This window comes from Manis pentadactyla, chromosome 3 (genome assembly GCF_030020395.1).
Source record: "Manis pentadactyla isolate mManPen7 chromosome 3, mManPen7.hap1, whole genome shotgun sequence".
NCBI lineage: Eukaryota > Metazoa > Chordata > Mammalia > Pholidota > Manidae > Manis > Manis pentadactyla.
Window position 1 is genome coordinate 201710077 of NC_080021.1, and position 19600 is coordinate 201729676.

Sequence of the window (19600 nt, forward strand, 5' to 3'; positions counted from 1 at the left end):
AGGCTAGGGACTGATCTGGGGACCACACAGGCAGACCTAAGCACCCCACCCCTCCTCACTGAGGGGGACTCAATGGCTGGCACATAGTTGAGTCCATCCCTCTACTTTTTTGCACATATTCTATTGTTATTGCAGAGATTCCCTTTGCCTTACACTGGCCATTTCTAAGAAAGAGTTTATATAAAATGAAATAAAAACACTAAAATGTAAAAATGAAGTTTGTATAGTCTTAATCTTGGAACCTCTCCATTTTCTTATCCACAGCACAGATTTGATAACTCCTATACTTCTGGGCAAGGGCCTGTGGTTATTAGCCTTTTCAAGTGACCTCAAGTCTTATTTTCATGCAGCGTCAGCACTGGTCAAGGAAGCGACCACGAGCAGGCAGGGATAGGCCACCTTCCACTCTGCTACTGCTTTGAGTTGAAGCCAAGGCTTTTGTTCTCCTTGCTCTGATTCTTCACATTGCTGAGGATTAGTGACTGCAGCTTCATCTCACATCTACCGTCCACTTCCTCGACAGAGCCACATTATGCTTTCCCATCTAGGCAACTCTGAACCAGAACAGATGTTCTCTCCCCATGTACTTTTTTCTTTTCTGGAGACATGGAATAGATCAGTTCAGTACACTCAAGCCCTTTGCTCTGACTCTCACAGAAAGGCCTATCACTCCTTTACCTATGGGTCATCACTTTGAGCCATAAACTTTTTCTTGAAAAGGAGTCCCAAAAGCTCACTAAAAATTCCATTTGTATTTAACTTAGATTGAGAACCTTATGTTTAGTCCATATTCCTAAACTCCACACCTGAATTTGAACCACAGGACTTAAATTGATTTCTAACACTGTTAAACCTTCTAAGTGAATCTAAGCAAAGAATACCAGTCCCACATCACCCTCCCCACAAGATAACATGGAAAAACAAAGCCACGCTGACAAAGGAGGGGCCGCAGTTTGATATTGTCCGGTCAATGTCTCTTGGCCTCAGAATGCTGCCTCTTCTCGCAGTTCCAGCCCTCGGCGGCGGTCCACTCGGAGTAAGTGAATCCCTCTGCTGAAACTTGCACACAGTAAGGAGATGGTGTCACCAACAGCCAGGGAAGTCAAAGGTCCTGATCCATCCAAAGACAAGGTGAAAAGGCAGGCTGGGGGAGGCAGGGGAAACCGGTAGTTGAGGCCAAGAGTGCAGTATCATAAAACACGATGTCTTTGTAAGAAATCCGTGTACATAAGGCATGTGCTCTGCTCAGCTCTCACTTTAGTCCTTGAAAAGTGAATTTACTTATTTCTTTCTTTCTCATGGAAACTACCCAAATTTCCATTAACAGGTGAATGAATAAACAAATCTTGATGATATATATTTTTTGTAGAATAGAATATTATTTAGATATAAAAAAGGAGCACATTAAATTTTAAAATGGCAATCCCTCTTCCCTTTACCAGACATTTTGAGCATCAAAAGTTTAAAACTGATGAGGAACTTCAGGTAAAAATAATATAAGGGCCAAATATATTTGAGCTCTCAGGAACAAGTCTGTGTAACATGGTACCAGGGGTTAGGTGGTGATGGCTTCTAGCCAGAGACTGAACAGAGATTCTGGTATTTTGGTATTGTATTTTAACCATTAGTGGACTGGACAGTGGCAGGATGTGGGTGGCTTTGTATATCTTGAGTAATGGAAAGAAAGAGTTTTAGGGAAGCCTTTAGGATTAAGTACCTTTCAGAAACACCAAGAGCAAGTACTTACCTCCAGTATCTTGGTTCCAAATCTTCACTTTGCAGTCATGTGATGAGGTAGCAATTAAAGGTGTCAAGGCCAATGCTCTTGGCAGGAAGACACAGGATGCAACAGTCTGGAAATGTCCTTTATACTCACATATTCTGTTCCGTGTCTGCCTTAGGTCCCACAACTGCAAAGTAGTGACATAGGCTAGCTCAACATACATATTTTTCTAGCTTCACACATGCTTCATTTATTGATATCAATCCCCCCACCCTCACAATACACCTATTCTCTCTACTTATCTACTCATGTTGCCACCCCTTAATCTTCACCCATCCCATCTGCACTCCCAACCACCCATCCATCCAGTGGTTATTTTAAGCATCAACTATGTCGCGAACAACCTGGTTCAGGATGTGCCAGAGGGCTGTTGTCTTCCTCACTGACGTCATGGTTAGGGAAGTGGAGGCTCTAAGTCCTACAGCACGATAGTACAGTATGGGGTTGCCTACTTTTTATGACAGCTAAAACCTGCCTTATATCAGTCTCTGGCATCTGTGGGTCCAGTAGGGACCCCATAGTTAGGAGCATATTCTCTTAAGAACATATAAGAACAGACCTCCTGATTTATTGCCTAGATGCTGAACCTTGGTATATGAAGACAAGAGTCTACCAACAAGGGAGGTAACAATCCCACTAGTCCCACTCTTGTTGATATATATCAGACCACACCTGGCGAATACAGTGTTCAGGGAGGAGAGCAAACTGAATTGTGTCCAAAAAATAATGAAATCACTGGATACCATTTCATCCACAGAACAGTTGTAGGAGCTGGAAATGCTTAGTTTGATGAAGAGATGCTACATCAATAGCCTGGGATTCAACACCTCAACCTACCACTTAGTAGAGATGTTGTCTTTTTTAGATACATTTTTTAAAAATTTTTATGAAGGTTTTATTGATATATACTCTTATGAAGGTTTCACATGGAAAAACAATGTGGCTACTACATTTACCCATATTATCAGGTCCCCACCCATACCCCAATGCAGTCACTGTCCATCAGTGCAGCAAGATGCCAAGATTCACTATATGCCTTCTCTGTGCTACACTGTTCTCCTGGTGATCCCCCACACCATGTGTACTAAACATAATACCCTAGAGGTGTTGTCTTTTGCATGAGATTTCAACTTGCCATGACTCTATCTCCTCATCTGTAAAATAGGAATAATAAAAGTACCTAACTCACAGGGTTGTTTTAAGGATTAAATGAGATAATGCATGTACTGTGCTTCTCCCAGTGCTTAGAACATAATAAATATTTGATAAAATGACAGCTTTAATTGTTCTATTTGGACACTAGATAACCCTGTTAACTGATATTCTACAATGAGGAATCCAAGGTGCTTTGGAGGAGCCAAGGAAATCTATCTCAAAATTAATTTTAGGGAAAGGTATATAGGTAAGGGATGGGGTGCAGAGTTCCAAACTTCCTAAAGTGATTGAACCTCCTCTACTGTGACCACATGTACAATGGGACTACCCTTGGCTCTTCAAACAGTCCCTCCCCTTTCTAAGCTCTGCTGGGAGAAGGGATGTTAGCAGGCCAGTTCTGTGTTTAGCACCTTCCTATCTTGATTCTCATTCCATTCCTCTTTCTACTATCAATTCAGAGAGCCCTAGGCTAATGGATATTTCCTGAAAGAAGCATCTAGAATGTAAAGGATCACTTAACAGTGTGCATATGGAGTAGGCCTGAGTCATCAGTAGAGCCTGCCTGTGTAGCTCAGTACAAGCATGAGGCCAGAGTAAATAATTTGCTCCTGGGCAACCAGACAGCTGGACCCGCACATCATCTCTTACTGTGGCTTCACAGCCTTCCCCTTCAAAGCCGTTGCTGCAGGAGATACATTTGTGTCCATCCTCACTGACCTCGCAGTAGGTCTGAATGTGCTGTTTTGTGGAAAACATATGAGCTACCTGCAGTCCCCGACTGTCCCATAATCTGAAAGAAATTACAGCAGGAAATGAGTTTGTAGTGAATGTATCTGAAATACATCTGAAATAGCCCATTAACATGAAAATCTTGGCTCTTTGCTGCTTCAGTCACTCAAAATGGAATGTCATGATTTACCTTAAAAACAGCAGCATGAACCAGATCAATCTTGGAGACTCCAAAGCTGGCAGGAAATAACCAAAGTGAGTGACATCTAACTTCTTTCTATTTTGAGATCTAGTTAATAGGAATTTAGACCAAGCATCTTAATTGTACAAGTTAATTGTTAATTTGGCCCTTTGGGATGCTGCTTTCAATGCACAAGAGGGTATTTCTGTGCCTGTGATTTAAAATATTTTAAAAGATACTTACTATGATACAGAGGAGCAGTTATCATTCCAGAATCAGATACAAGAGATTTATAGGACTCGGCCAACTTGGGCCACAAGGTCCACTCAGGAGTGTTTTATTCTACTTCTTGTCTCATTTTTACCTCTTGACCTCATTACTACCATTTTCTAAGTAGATTCTTTTCTGAACCCAAAGTTTCTAGTTGTGCTTTCCATTCTAAGAACGATTTACTTCATTTGACTACCCTGATGGTGGTTCTGCCTCTCTTCCCAAGAGAGAGCGTCACCTAAGCTCTGGGTGACTGAGAACAGCAGGAGCCAAGCAGGGGCAGCAAAGAGAGCCAGGCGCCAGCCAGGGGCATGAGCAAGTGACCGATCCTGAGGCTAATCAGAGCCTGTCCACGCAGTGGGGATGGGTGGAATCAGCTGCTCTGAAACCACCCAGAATTGGGCCTTTTCCCTGGACTGGCTTCCTGGCATTCAACCTCCAACCAGATGAACCACGGGGCCAGATCAGAGAGACCTCAGCAACGGCGAGGGCAGAGGGGTGGAAGGCTCTGGGAAGGGCACAACAATGTGGGGAAGCAGAGCGGGAACAGAATCATGTAAGCATGGGAGCCACAAACCTTCACCGGAAACACCTTCACGCTGCTCAGGAAGCCCACCTGATGGTTTTATCTTCAGATGTCTGTAGTATATATGGTTCTCTGGGGACCCAGCACAGGTGAGTGACCTAGAAGCAGCAAAAAGTTTTGAACTTTTCCATTCCAAGTCATTCCTCTGCCATAATTCCTGTAAACTGTGCTAATCAGCATCTCTGCACCACTTCTCAAGGATGCTGAACTAGTAAATTTGACTTAGAGGAATTTAATGTTCTGCAGATACCCATCAGCCATGTTCTACTTGCATCTCCTAGGTTATCAGCAGCAATGGTGGCTGTTGTGCCAGTTGTGAGTACCAGAATGTAGGCAGGCACTCTTAGAATGTCTGAAACCCAAACATGTTGTAGAGGACTGCTAGCTGGGTGGCAGCTAAACCCCTGTCCTAAGGTGGGGCCCTGGTTTAAGGCTTTATGGGTTTAGGAAGTGTTCTTTCTTATTAATCCCTGAAGCCCCCTACTGGACAGGCATGAAACAATTTTTCAAAACAACCCAAGGTAAATAACAGGATTTTCTTCCAGCAACCTCTACATTAGGGAGCACATAAGGCAAGCATAACCTGCCATTGACAGTTGTCTTCAAAACTGGAAAAGATGACTATGACTGACATTTGATGACCACTACAGGGACATCTACCATGTCAGGTGATAGGATTTATTCTCCCTATTTTATAAATGAAGACATGAAACTCTAAGTAACTTCCTTGGGGTAACAGAGCTAAAAAGTGATGAATGCATGATTTGAACCCAGGTATGACCTCAAAGGCTACAGAGTTTATATACCAGTATGCAACCAGAAAACACTGGCCTTCATAAACAGAACAAATGTACATAAAGCAAAAGGTCATGCTTATTCCTCTGCATAATGTTACATATACAGAACACATAAAAAGCATGAGCCACGGGTTCCTGGAGGACAGGGACTGTGTCCAGAGTCACTAATCCTGCTCCTAGCACAATTTATGCTAGTTCTGGTTGTGCTTTCTATTTTATTTTTCTGGCCCACACAAGACATGGAATAACTATATTTTGAAGGAACAAATGAGGACACCCTTTAAAATTCCAGTATGAACTAGTAGAATAGTTCTCTGGAACAGACGACCTCCAGAGATCATCTGATCCAATAACCCGAAGAGGTTGGCATCTGACAGAGTTTAGGGGTGCGCGGTAATTAGGACCCAAGCCTCTAATGCCTGGTCGTGGGTCTCCTGATCTCTCCCAGGCTCCCTTCTGCTGTCCTACTCTGTACCCAGTTTGAGTTCCTACCAGATTCCTGGAGACTGAAGCTCTCTCCACACACTGTCCAGTCCCCACATCCCACAGAAGCATGGTGTTGTCCCGAGAGCCAGTGCACAGCTGTGATGAGTCTTTGGAAATAATAGCAAGAAGATGGTCCATAAGATGGGCCTGGGATAGGGCTTTTCAGAAAGGTGGGAAGAGATCTACTTTACCTGGACTCACAGCCAATCCAGTGACCACCATGGCGTGGCCACAGAACTGCTGCCTTGGTTGTGAGGAACCATGCAAGTCCCACATCATGACCATCCTGTCACGAGAGGCACTGAAGAACTGGTTTGATTTGTGAATACAGGCTATCTGTTCAAGAAAAAAAAGCTCTGATGTGCTTGCTTGACTGGACTTTAAAATGGGAAAAAAGCCATGGGATAAAAGTGTTAGAGCCTGTTGTTCTTTGTCTGGTTCAAAACATGCTGTATCTGGCAGGGCAATATCATATTGCATGCTATGGGACTGTGGCTGATGCTTAATTTCATTAGGATGCAGTCTGCATCTTCATTTCTGATTCATTTAGGTGGACTTCAGACAGGGGAATCAGATAAATTGTCATTCTCTATCATTTTTGTTGGAAGCTCACTCTACTCAGTAATGCTATTTAACAAATTAATTTTTGTTTAATGGTGGTTGGCTTTTTAAAAAATTTCCCCAACTAGATTAGAAGGTTCCTGAGCATATATATTGTCATTTTTTTTAGCTACAGTAAACACACAGTAAGCCTTCAATAGATGTCCCTGCTAAGCTAGCATGAGATGGCAAGAACTATTCTCAGCTGTTCTCTATTTGCTACTGAGCTATTTATTAAGGGCTTAATATCAAAAGGAAAATTGTGCTTAATATACCATAACAATAGCCAAACAGATGGTCTGCTCTGCTTTGCCTGGAGGAGGCTTCACAGCATCAAATTTTCCTGAAGACCAAATGTTCAGTCACTCTTACCATCTCGAGCTATTAGATACTCCTTCATCCAGTTCCAAATTCCCTCCATGATAGTAATCAGTTAACAGTTACCTTGGTGATTTCACGATCATGTCCTCTGAACCTTTTCACCACGTTTCCAGTTCTCCAATTATAGGCCACAACTGTCTGCAGAGAGTCATTAGAATATTTTAGTTTAATTGCATTTTCATTTACTGAAACAATAAGTCATTACTTCATTCTCTACTTAATTTCTCTCTGTCAAGGGACTTACATCAAGCATTTGCGTTTTATTGTTGTATCCCTCCTCATATCCCCCTACATGGAGTTTCTTTTCTTTCCTCCTGATGGTGCCTCTGTGTCTCTTTAAGACATTGGGCCACTCTTGTGAGTTTTTTAGGATAACTAACACTCAAGGGGAACTGATTCAGGTTGAGATTCTGGTTGTAGATGCTGAAGGAGAATTCTACCAGGGATTAGAGTTTTTTTCCCTAACTGTATCATACTTTTAGTTTTTTTTTAATTTACAATTTTAATAATTCTTAGGCATACACTTCAGTGATGTAAGCATATTCATTGTTCTGAAACAGATCGCACCTTTTTGAATTTCAAAAAACCTCATTCACAATCTCATCTGCCAGAGAGACTCACTGTTAAAATTTGTTGTCCAGTCTTTCTCCATGTGTATACTGTAGTATTTTGTTGTAAGCATTATTCACCTAAACATTTCTAAAGCATACTCTAGCCCAGTCTCCATAGCTCATTGCTAGAGATGAGAAGGAGCATGTTTGCACCTGACCTAGTTAAACCCCCCTTTCTTAATCTGCAAAATGAAGAGGATAATCCTTGTCCTAGTGCCCCCTCACAGTTGAGGATCATATAAATAAAACTGTATATATCTGAGTAGATTTTAAGACAAAATGCTACCAATTAAATTATGATATCATGCTTTATTGTATATTTTTATATGCATAGTGATTTCAAAGGTGTTGGAATATGAAAATATCTTAGAATCCATGAACTGTAGTATGAAAATGGAATTTGAAGATGCTAAAAGCCTGTTGAAAATGAGAAGCATTACTTACTACAAGAGAATCAATATTTTTGCTACCAATAGCCGAGCTGTGAGGGCTATGATAGCTCCAAATATGAGGGACAGAAAGCAACCAGGTCAAAATGACAGTGGGTGGAAGGACAAAAACACAGAAGGGAGGAATCACAATGTACACCAATGTAGAGATTTTGGCAAAACAGAGGCAAAAAGAAGAGACTAAAAGACTCCTTTTGATGACAAGTCACTCCTGTAGGTGTGAAAAGGGATTGGCTGGAACAATAATACTTGTCATTTACAAAGAGCACGTGGGTGGCCTGGCATAGTGCTAAAGATGTTACAATTTAATCCTCACCACTGCCTGTGAGCTTGGCATTAGCACACCATTTAATAGATAAGGAGACTGAAGGCAAGAAAATGTAAAGACTTGCCCAAAGTAAGAGGAAGTGGCAGAGCAGGGATTTAAACCCAGTCTTTCTAACTCTAAAGCCCATGTTTTTACACTGCGCAGCACTGATGCCAGAAATTCAAATCCAGCACTTGCTTTCCAAATATCTTTCCTTCTCAGCAGCAGATTAGTTCTCTGGGAAGCACTGCAAACCCCACCTTATCTTTCCCTCCGGAGATGCACAGGTCCGAGTTCAGAGTGGTAACAACAGAGACAGTATCCGTGTGAGCTGGGCTATACTCTGGACAGGCTTTAGTTGGCATTCTCTCTGCTACAATTCCGTCGGGCCTGCTAAAGAGAGGATGGCCAGTGAGAGGCCCAGTGGCATGGGAGTGCACTGTGGAGTGAAGGGAAGGAGTGGGGGCCATGACAGCAATTCAGGCCAGGCTGAGGAGAGAGATGGAAACAGGGTGGAGAAAGGAGCAATTGTATTATTTCTGTCACTGCCAGAAATTATATAATTAACTCTGAAAATTCTGAGTTGACTGAATGATTGGAGTCTGATAAGGGGGAATCCGGAAGCCAAGAAGCCAGAAATCTTGGCTAACTCTAGAGTTAGTCCCGAAGATGTAGGGGCCTTCTCTGTGTGGCCGCAGACACTAGCTAATTGAGCTGTTTCTCATCCAAAAGAAAACAGACCAAACTGTTCAAATTGACTGACTGCCTTCTCTTTCTTGAGTGGAGAATTTTAATGCGGCACGATAAAACTTGGGATCCCAAGGTAGGATTGCAGTACCTGTATTTGTAAGTGCTGTGTTTGATTTTGCTTTGCAGTTTCCCCATGGTGGCATGGAACCCACATGAAACCTTCTGAGGAGGAGCTCATTTCAGATGGCACCTGAGCAGCAGCATTCCTTGCGGCTGCTGGAAGTTGTGTTCCCTGTTTAGTAAAAAAGAAGAACATATACTGTTAATTTTGTTAGGCACAGTAATGGTATGGTTATGTAAAAATAAACCCTTTTTTGAAAAAAATTAATTGTCCGCATTTGCTTTTCTTCTTTTCCCTGACTTGCTTTTATGGCCCTGGAAGTGCACCCTCCAATAAAGCATTAGCAGATGAAAGTTGTGTTCCCTGTTTAAAAAATACCAAGAGGTTCCTCAATAAGTTAAACAGAGAATTAGCATATGATCCTGCATTTCTACTCCTGGGCATACAGCCAAAAGAAATGGAAACAGGTGTTCAAACAAAACTTTATACATGAATGTTCATAGCAGCACTGTTCACAATAGCCAAAAGGTGAAAATTACTAATGGCTGATGAATGAATAAACAAAACATGGTATATACATACATACAATAGACTATTTCTCAGCCATACAGCAGGAATGAAGTACTGATACATATGATAGCAAGGATGAACCTTGAAAATATACGAAGCCTGCAATAAGCTAGACACAAAAGGCCACATATTGTATGATTCCATTTATATGAAATATCCATAGTTTGGCAAATCTATGGAGAGAGAAAGCAGATTAGTGGTTGCCAAGGGCTGGGGTGATGGGGGAATGGGGAGTGGCTAATTAATAAAAAATAGGTACAGAGTTTCCTTTCAGGGTGACGAAAATATCCTGGAACTAGATAATGACAATGGTTGCATGACACTATGCACTACATAATAATAGTAAATGATACATTTTATGTCATGTATATTCTATCACAATAAATACTAAGAGCTGTATTTGAAAATGAATGAAGGAATAAGTAAATAAATAAATTACACAAGTGAATTTCTTGAAAGAGAACCTTAGCTATTTTGAGAGGTTATAACCTTCTTAACTTGCTGCATTGTTTTTAAATAATTTCACTGTGACACTTTTCTAAATTGGTGTGGCAGAGTCATGAGATTATTCTGTAATAAGTATGAGATGTGAGAGATAATGATACTAAAAGAGACAATATAGGTCATGACCTAGACAAGTGGTTTCCAAAGTGTGATCTGAGGGCCCCTGGGGATTCCTGAGACCCTTTCAGGGAATCTGCGAGGTCTTCCTTTCTCCAACTGTGTCTTCCTAAACTACAGCCCATACTATATATTGCAACAGACTGAATGCAGAAGCAGATAGAATTCAACTGTCTTCTGTTTAAGCCAAACATTAAAGAGATTTGCAAAAATATAAAACAATGCCACTCTTTTCCAACCAAATTTATTTGCATTTTATAAAGTATATTTATTCTTCATAAAATTGTGTTATTTATGTTAACATGCAGTAGGTTTATTATTTTCTTATGGAATTAATAGTAAATATTTTTTAAATTCTACCTTAATGTCAATAGGAAGTGGTAGAGTAGAACCCAACCTATAACCTACATAAACAAAGTCTTTGAGGTCCCCAATCATTTTTAAGACTGAAAGGGAGTCCAGAAGCAAAAAGTCAGAGAACCACTTGCCTAGGACTTGAACAATATCAATAATGGGTGATAATAATATATTAGAATAAAAATAATTAAGTGTTTCCAGATTTACTAGCATCATCCCCAACAACTAATGAGGCTAGAAGTAAAGAGAAAGAGAGAATAAATTATACTTTTAAAGATGCTCACCCATACCTTCATTCAGGAAACACCTCCTAAGCCCTTAATGCTGGTCCTGTTCTGGTTGCTGGTGAAACAGAAAAAAGACCAGATGTGGCCAGTGTGGGCATCTGCTGGGACTGAAGATATCTGACTGGGGCTAATCTCAGCTCCTCTGGGTCATGTGTCCTCTGCAATTAGCTATTCCGAGAAGCCAGAGGATAGAGGAAAATAAATGGGGAGAAGGGAATACCCAGTTCCCATCTCTTCTGGGGTTCTGCTTAAAAAAGTTGTAGGAGACAAGTTTCCTATGTGCACCACCATGCTAGTTCTAGGAAGAACAGTCTATAGGAAGGACAGCAGCTAAAAGTCACTAAGCAAGTATTCTCAATCCTACCATTAAAAATAGTTTTCTACAAGAATTTCAGCCTACATTTTGAGAAGCTGCCAGAATGACCTCCTAATAAGAATAGGTAACAGGACAGAAGCACAGTGCATTGGAAAGAACACTGTGTGTGGCATCAAGAGCCCTGGGTTCTAGTCTGAGCTCTACCTCCTCTCAGTGTGTCCAGGACTTCCTCCTTCCCCACTCTGTGCCTTAGCTTCCCCATCAACTAATGAGAACAACAGATTAAATTATTTTTAGTAGACTAAGTACTTCCATAAGAGGAAGGACACTGTCACATTCATCTTTGTGCCTCAGATGGTTTGCACAAAAACATTTGTTGTGAAGTACTGAATCTAAGGTCACTTCAGCTGAGATATTCTAGGATTCTCTAGAATAAGCACAAGATGTCTGACAGGAAAAATGTAATAGTTTTCAAAAAGCTCATAGACAGGCAGAGGTTGCAGGGCTTCCTATCTGCCAGCCTAACCCATTTTTTTCAACATTCTTATCAAATAAGGAGAGATGCCAGCCATAGATCTAGGTCACTGGAAACAGAAGATGGTATAAACGGATTAGTTTTACTTAAAACTGACTGTATTCTAAGCTGGTATCTTCAGAGAGCCATACTTCCCCATCTGAAAAGAAATCATGGGACATTCTACACAATAGATAACTTTTAGAATTACTTACCCCCAAACCAACAGGATCTTTTTGGTGAGCTGCTGTATTCAATGCTTTATAATGTTTATCCTTTGGAAAATAGTTCAGGCGGCCACTTCCTAATCTCTGTAATTATTGAAAAGACACTTAATCTCTTCTGTCTAAGCATATGTTTGCACTGAAAGACTCACAAAGTAAATAAGGACCTTATTTAATTAAGCAGATTAAGCATAGTTTTCCCTCACAAAGAAAGAGGTATCTTACAAAATTCCAAGATCATATAATTCACACATTTCCAACAAATAGGGAAAGTATATAATGTTAATTATGCATCTATTTTTAAATATACAAAGTAGGGTATATTTAAATGCATCATAAACATTTTTATTATAACTGGACTTCTGTTATCAAAAATTTTCAGAGTTGGCTGCTTACTTCAGAGCTTACTGTTTTTGTGAGAAAGGCAATTTCCCTTGTTTAAAATAATACTTTAATTAAAGCATGAATCACAGAATTTGAGATAGAAGAGCTTTTTAAAATCATCACATATAAACTCTTTAAAGATCTGAGCAGAAATATTATTTGCTCAAAATTGTAATGAGGTAGATTTCTTGATTTCTAGTCCAGAATTTCCATTATAAACATCTACAAAGAAGAAAGTTTTATTGCATTTTAACAACTCTATTTGACAGTGTAGTTTATTTTAAGAATTAAGAAAAACACAAAAGAGTCAGAACAACATTTGACTAGGTGCATTAACATGGGAATTAGGACTAGGTCTGAATTATAGTTCTCCTGTGGCATTGGGCAAGTTGCTGAGCCTAAATGTCAGTTTCCTACATGTAAAATGGGATAATAACTCTATCATTGGCCTCTGTGAAGATTAAAAATAGCACTTAGGATGTGCCAAGGTTTTCTGTTCTTTGTGCTTTATATTAACTCATTTAATTTATTCCACAAACCTCTGAGCCTCATTTAATTTATTCCATAAACCTCTAAGCGGCACTGCTGAAACTTGAATCCAGGCAGTGTGACTCCAGAGGCCTTGTCCTTGCCCAGCAGACTATACTGCATCTCTCCAAAAGCTAGTGCATAGCAAACCCTCAGTTCTGGCAAACTGCTGATACTAATGATGGCTACTCGCATGATTACTAGATTAACAGTGATAGCAATACTGAAACTAGCAATTTCATCTTTATTAAATACTACTCTTAATACACATATATTAAACATAACATTGCTCATACTCAGGCTAAGAATTCATTATATGTTATATAGCAAGGCAATTTAAATCTTGAGAATGAAGAAATGAAAATACTATAGTTATCTTTCACTGCTTATATTGTGAACATGTAATATATTTGAGAGGAGGGCCAATGTCTTCATTTTTGTAGCTGGGCTTTAGGCATAGTCTGCGAGAATGGATGCGGCCAGAACCCCCAAGGCTGCCCCAGGTTGCGGGGACTACCTGAGGGCAGTTTTTTCTTTCTGTCTGTTCACATCACAAATGCCCCTAGTCCTGTCCAGCCAGCCAGCCAGCGCTTGTTTTTTATGGGGCGGGGGTGGGGTGTGGGGACAAGGCGAGGGGTTTCACCCAAGATGGGGATGTAGCGCCACCCAATCCCAGACCGGCCTTCGGAATTCCCTCCCCAATTTGGCCAGGTGTGCGGCTGCGGTCTGCAGAACGTGAGGGCTCCCACCTCCCTGCCTGCCCGCTGGGCCCCTTCCACCCACCTCAGGCTCCAGACCCACCGGCTGGCTGGGCCGGCGGGAAACTGAGGCTGGCGGGGGCGCGGTACCATAGGGCGTCCGCAACCACAGCGCTCCACGCGCCTCCGCCCCTAGCAACGAGGAGCGCGTCGTTAGGGCGGGAGTGCCCACGAAAAGCCTCCGGGAGCGCTCGCTGGCCACTGAACCAAGGTTCCGTTCACCTGACGTCTTCCGGGGTCCGAGCCGACAGCGCCTTGCCCTGCTTTCTTACTGTAACAATGCGTCGATGGCATTCCAGAGAAGAGGAACGGTGTGCCTGCCCAAGACCACGCTGCCAGACTCTGTGTAATGCAAGAAAACCGAGCACCACCGTAATAGTCACTCAGAAAGCGTGACTTAACAATGTCTATTTTAAAATTATTATTTGAGGTGTTGCTTTATTTCTCTGTAGTTTTCCCTTATCCCACCCAGTCAGAAATTCCTCCTTTGGACACTTCCCCAGGTGCCACCAGTCCCATTTTTTTTCTTCCATCAAACCTTTACAGCCCAGCACCATAACAAAGAGACCCCCTTAGTACCTTCCTGAGATTCAGTGGGAAGACAGTTTCAGAAACTACCAACAGCTACAAGACAAAGTTTTTGTAGCTGCAGTTTAATTGCTTCTAGAGTCCATTCATTTCTGTATTAGCACCCAGGGTTTGGTACAGAGTAGGGTCTTGTAATAGAATAGGGCTTGTTGAATGTTCGTTGAATGAATGAATGGCAGGAATCCTAGCCAACGTTTCTTTGGCACCCTAGTAGGTAATTGCTGCAGTGCTGACCTCCCAGCAGAACAGTCTTCAGTGAAGATCTCTGGAGTTTCTGAAAGTTGGGTGCCTGTAGGGATGGGGTTACAGGTGGTGAGGGCATTTACCTTCACAGAATATCAGGGCAGGCCATTGGGTCTATCTCACGACCCAGAGAAAGATTCCCATCCACAGCAGCCCTGACAGGTTCGTTTACCCTACTGACCTCCCTCAGTGATGATGTATTCACTGCTTTCTGTGCCAGTGGCCTGTTAGGAGACTTCCTCCTGGCAGGTGCTGGGATCTACCCACATGCCACTTGCAACACTGATCTTTGTTCAGAGCTGAGGGCTCTCCCTACTAACGTAATCCCTTTTCCACATAACAGCCTGGCAATCTTCAACCAGGAAAGACTGACTGCTTTGCCCTGTAGCACTTCTCCCTAGACCGGTATATCCACCTACTTCCTGCCTGTCTCTACCTGGCTGTCTAAAAACACCTCATCCTTGATTCAATTCACACTGGGAACATCATGTTCTCCCCAAACTTGTTCTTCCTTTTTTCTCTCTGAGTGCTGGGCATTACTATTCACTCATGTCAGGGATGTAGGAGTCATTTGTTCATTGTTCCAGAACAATCCCCAAGACTTCTCAGTTCTGCCTCCTAAATCTTCTAAAAACAAAAATCTGTCCATATCTCTTTGCCCACTACCTTGGTTCAAGCTAACTTCATCCCAAGACGTGACAGATTAAAAATGGCCACAAATTCTTGTAGCTTCTCCCATCAGGGCTGCCCTTGTAACTTGTTTTGAGCAATAGAATGTAGTGGAAATGACATTTTGCTACTTCTGAGTTTAAGCCTCAAAAGGTCTTGTAGTCTCCTGTTTCATGCCACTGTGGGAAGAAGCCCAAGTTAGTCTGTTTAAGACACATGGCCTATCCAATTGCTAGCATCAAATACTGGACATTTGAGTGAGACTGTTTCAGACCATCCAGCCCTAGCTGAGCCATCAGATGACTGCAACCACATGGGTAACCATCAGAACAGCCCAGATGAGTTCAGCCCAATTTGCTAACCCACACAATTGTGAGTAAATAAACAGCTGTCATTTTTAAAAATTGAAGTATCATTGATATACAATCCTATATTGGTTTCACCTGTTACCCATATTATTAAATCCTTACCCCCACTAGTGCGCTTACTATCATGTCATCATTTTAAGCCACTAAGCTTTGGGGTGGCTTGTTATAACACTGTATATATATATATATATATATATCAAGCATATAACTGATACCAAGATGAAGCCCAAATTCCTTTGTTAGGTCTGTAAGTTGTGGTATCTATCTCTTTAGCCTCATCTTCCACCTCTGCCATCCACACTATATGCTTGCAGCATTCTTTGCTGTCACCTTTGAATCCTTGTATGTAGCGTTCCCTCTGCCCAGGGCATCTCTTTTATATCCCCTCACCTATCTTTGTCTGGCTAGCTATTTATCCTCAGCTTAAAGGCCAGCTCCTTCTCTACCCTCAGGCCTTCCCTTAACCAGCCCTCTCCTCCTTCACACCAAGGTAGCTGTCCTTCCTTTGTGCTCCCAAAGCCCCATACTTCCCCTAAATAGCAAGATTTTTTCATTTACTTGGAGACTGCTTGACTGTGAGCTCCATAAGGGCAGTGACTGAGTCTTATTTACACCTGTATCCATTGCTGGTGTCTAACACCAGGGTCCAGCACAGCAGTGCAACAGAACTTTCTACTATGATGAAAATGTTCTATATCTGCACTGTCCAATATGTTGGCCCTGAGCCGCATATGGCTATGGAGCACTTGAAATGTGGCTAGGGCAACTGCAGAACTGAATTTCAAATTGTATTTAATTTTAATTTAACTTTAAACTGAAGTAGCCACATGTGGCTAGTGTCTATGGTATTGGAAAACTCAGGTCTAGTACACAGCAGATGCTCAATGAGTATTTTTTTTTGATATTGTTAATGTACAATTACTTGAACAACATTATGGTTACTAGACTTCCCCTATTATCAAGTCCCCCCCAAACATCCCATTACAGTCACTGTCCATCAGCGTAGTAAGATGCTACAGAATTATTACTTGTCTTCTCATTGAGTATTTTTGAATAAAGAAGGAAAGGGGAAGTCACAGCCAGCCAATTAGGGAACAAGATAGAATGCTATGGGTGTAAGCAACATAGTTTATTTTTTTAATTGAAGTATAGTTGATATACCATCTTATATTGGTTTCAAGTATACAATATAGTGGCTCAATAGTTACCCATATTATTAAAACTTCATCCCCCACTAGTACAGTTACTATCTGTCAACATAGAAAGATGCTACAGAATCATTGGCTATATTCTCCATGCTGTACTACCATCCCCATGAACAACTGATATTATGGTTGAGAGTTTTTGTGCCCCTTAATCCCCCTCACCCTTCCCACCCATGCACCCAAACCCCTCCCCCATGGTAACCACCAGTCACTTCTCAGTGTCTGTGAGGTTAGCAACATAACTTCATGTACTCTCTCCTTCCCCCTCACCTTTCATTCTCCCAGCCTAACAATACCAGTGCCTCCAACTCTGCTTTATGTAACTACAGTCCTAGTTCTTGGTCTTTACTGCCTGAGCTGGTTATTCTGTCCTGAATTTGCTCAGTTTGGTATTGTCACTCCTGGGAAGGGGGCTGGTCCTAAGAGCCTGGGGAGACAAGATCTGGTCTCATCCCATCCGGTGCTGTCTGGTCTGGCCTGGCCTGAGCAAAGAGGATTCAACACAGGAGACACGTGTAGTCTGAGTTTGTCTGCACCGGCAAGCTGCCAAGTCCTTCTTAAAGGTGACAGTTGAAGCTACTGTGCTGTGAAAATATCACAAGAGAAAAGAAGCCATGGAGCTGATAGTCTTGCTACTCTGTGCAAACCCATCAGATGACTTCCAGCCCTGACACCAGAGACTCTGGCTGGATAAGGATCTGAGGAGGAAGGAGGCCTGGGGACAGGGTGAAGCCAGGTTGGTGATAGGCCAGGAACACTGCCAGATGGGCAGACAAGAGCTGGCCTGCGGTTGAAGAGGAGGCTTGAGGGAGAGTAAAGGCCAGGGAAAGGTAGTCCTTTCCAGTGAACTTTCCCAAATGTTCACTATAAAAAGTCATCGAATAAAAATAAAAAAGGAACAAAACCAAATGTAATAAACAAGCAAGCAAAGAGTCAGGTTTCAGAGCAGAAATGTACCGATAATCCCAATTTTATAAAAAATAAATTCATTCCCACCTATGTCACTCAGTAGGGGTTAATGAATATTTTGTCAGGTGCTTGAGGATCTGTAAATAAACTTGTAGCACCTCTTCAGGATGTAAATTGTGTGTTCTTTGATGAGAGGGTAACCAGAGTTCATGGCATAAAAAGAAATTTTGCCCTTGTTAATCTCTCTGCCTGGAAAACTCCCCCAGATAGTCTCACAGTTACCCTGCTGTCTTTACCCAGGACAGTTCCAGAGCCACTCCTCCATCTCCTTTTAAATCAGCACCTCCATCAAGCCCTCTTTCCTATAATGCTTTAATCTTTTTCATAGCTCTTATCACTTTCTAACATTATGTTACATATCCATTTATTTTATTTGTCTGGAACAGTAGACTTTGTTCTTCTCTATGGTTGTATTCTCAGCATCTTTATATGGCCCAGCACATACATAGGTGCCCAATAAATCTGTAAAAATGACTAAAATATAACAAAGGTGTCCATTCTTCTCTATCCTCAGCTGAGGGTGTTCTGCTTAGGCAAGCTCTAAAGTTCAAGAACGGCTCTCCCGACTCCTACCAAGGCTCCAGGGGTCACCTTAGAGCAGCAGTCTTCAAACTTTTTAAATGACTGTGACCGTCAGTAAGAAATACATTCAATCCCCAGTGCTCACACAAGTACATGACTGAAACAAACAAAAAGCCCTTTCTATGAACAATATTTTCAATTTTTTCTTTCTTTCTTTTTTTTTATTTTTAAAGATGCTTGTCTCCACCCCTTGAAAAGATTTCTCCACCTATTATGGGCCAGTCACTACGGCAGTGTTTTTAGGAGCAGTCAGAAAGCTGCTCATTTGTATCCTACTCTCAGGGCAACTGCCACAATGGCTGATTCCTGGCTCCATCACAGACTTGGTGAATGAGAATCTTACTGGAAAGTCTGCAAGCTTAACAACCCCTCCTCTAACCACGTCAGGTGACTGTGAAGCCTGATAAAATTTGAGAGCCACCACTTGGGAGTTTATAAGTATCCTGAGGCCTCACCAGGGGACAGTATAGGGCAGGGCCCCATGCACAGTAAGGGAAAGGGCTGATTTTCCAGTCTAGTCCAACTCAGCCCGAGTGGTGGAACCAATGGTCTCAATTTTTAAAAAGTAAATCCATTCCCACCTAAGTTCCTTGCACTTTTCAGTCACTCTGCCTGGAGACTCTTTTCAGACCCTCTCTGCCTGATTTTGCTGGGGCTTTCCTGACTCCAGCCCACCTAGGGCCATTGACTGCTGCAGGGTCACACCCAATGAAGTGGTCCCACTTTCTCCAAGGACCTTAACCCTTCTCCTCCCCCATCTCCCCTGCCCTCCACAATCTTTTTCCCTTCACACAAAGTCACCTTCTTCTGTTTCTTTTGTTCTTACTGTAAGGTTTAAAAGCCCTCCACAACCCCAGCCCTTAGAACAAATAAACTCTAACAACAATCTCTAATCATGGTAGCCAGTTTCCATCCCTACCCCCAGAAGCGGGTAAATACCCTTTAAGAGGCCCTCGCCCACCCACTGGAATGAACTAGAAACTTCTTTTGATGCCAGGAATGTTGTATCCCTCTCACTAAGGGACCTCATACAATTTATATTCTGAAAACCTGCTACAAGTGTATTTACAGATTCTCACACATATAATAAAACTTATTAGCCCCTAGCTTATGCCATACACCCAAGCTAACTTGCAGACAAGATCTCATTTAATTTCTGAAGCAGCCCTCAGGGACAAAAAGCATTAATTTTTCACTCCCATTTTAGAAAAGAGCAAGCTGGGGTACAGAAAGACTGAATAATCTGACCCAGGTCCCAAAGCTGTTAAGAG

General features: G+C 41.9%; 1 protein-coding gene across 4 annotated transcripts; it reads right to left on the reverse strand.

The window, feature by feature from the left end:
• Window positions 1-208: 208 nt before the first annotated feature.
• WDR31 (WD repeat domain 31) lies at window positions 209-14058 on the reverse strand. 4 transcript variants are annotated; one of them, XM_057498940.1, is made up of 12 exons: window positions 13731-14058; window positions 12027-12122; window positions 10985-11036; window positions 9174-9317; window positions 8596-8728; window positions 7032-7106; window positions 6179-6323; window positions 5994-6094; window positions 4735-4802; window positions 3587-3728; window positions 1748-1910; window positions 209-1144 (listed from the first exon to the last, which is right to left on the reverse strand). In XM_057498940.1, the coding sequence occupies exons 4-12, from the start codon at window positions 9218-9220 to the stop codon at window positions 984-986; spliced, it is 1035 nt and encodes a 344-aa protein (XP_057354923.1). In that variant the 5' UTR covers window positions 9221-9317; window positions 10985-11036; window positions 12027-12122; window positions 13731-14058; the 3' UTR covers window positions 209-983. The 4 variants fall into 4 exon arrangements, with proteins under 4 accessions (XP_057354923.1, XP_057354924.1, XP_036771498.2 ...); XM_057498941.1 differs by lacking the exon at window positions 10985-11036 and having other exon boundaries at window positions 8596-8725; XM_036915603.2 differs by lacking the exon at window positions 10985-11036.
• Between the last annotated feature and the right edge of the window lie 5542 nt (window positions 14059-19600).

Bases quoted from the DNA above. Each gene is read 5' to 3' on its own strand.
- WDR31 (XM_036915605.2), bottom strand. From the start codon at position 9,220: ATGGGGAAACTGCAAAGCAAAATCAAACACAGCACTTACAAATACAG. The intron at 8,729-9,173 runs GTACTGCAATCC...TCCTCTCTTTAG, and splicing joins CACAGCACTTACAAATACAG to CAGGCCCGACGGAATTGTAG. The intron at 6,324-7,031 runs GTAACTGTTAAC...TTTCTTGAACAG, and splicing joins ATGATCGTGAAATCACCAAG to ATAGCCTGTATTCACAAATC.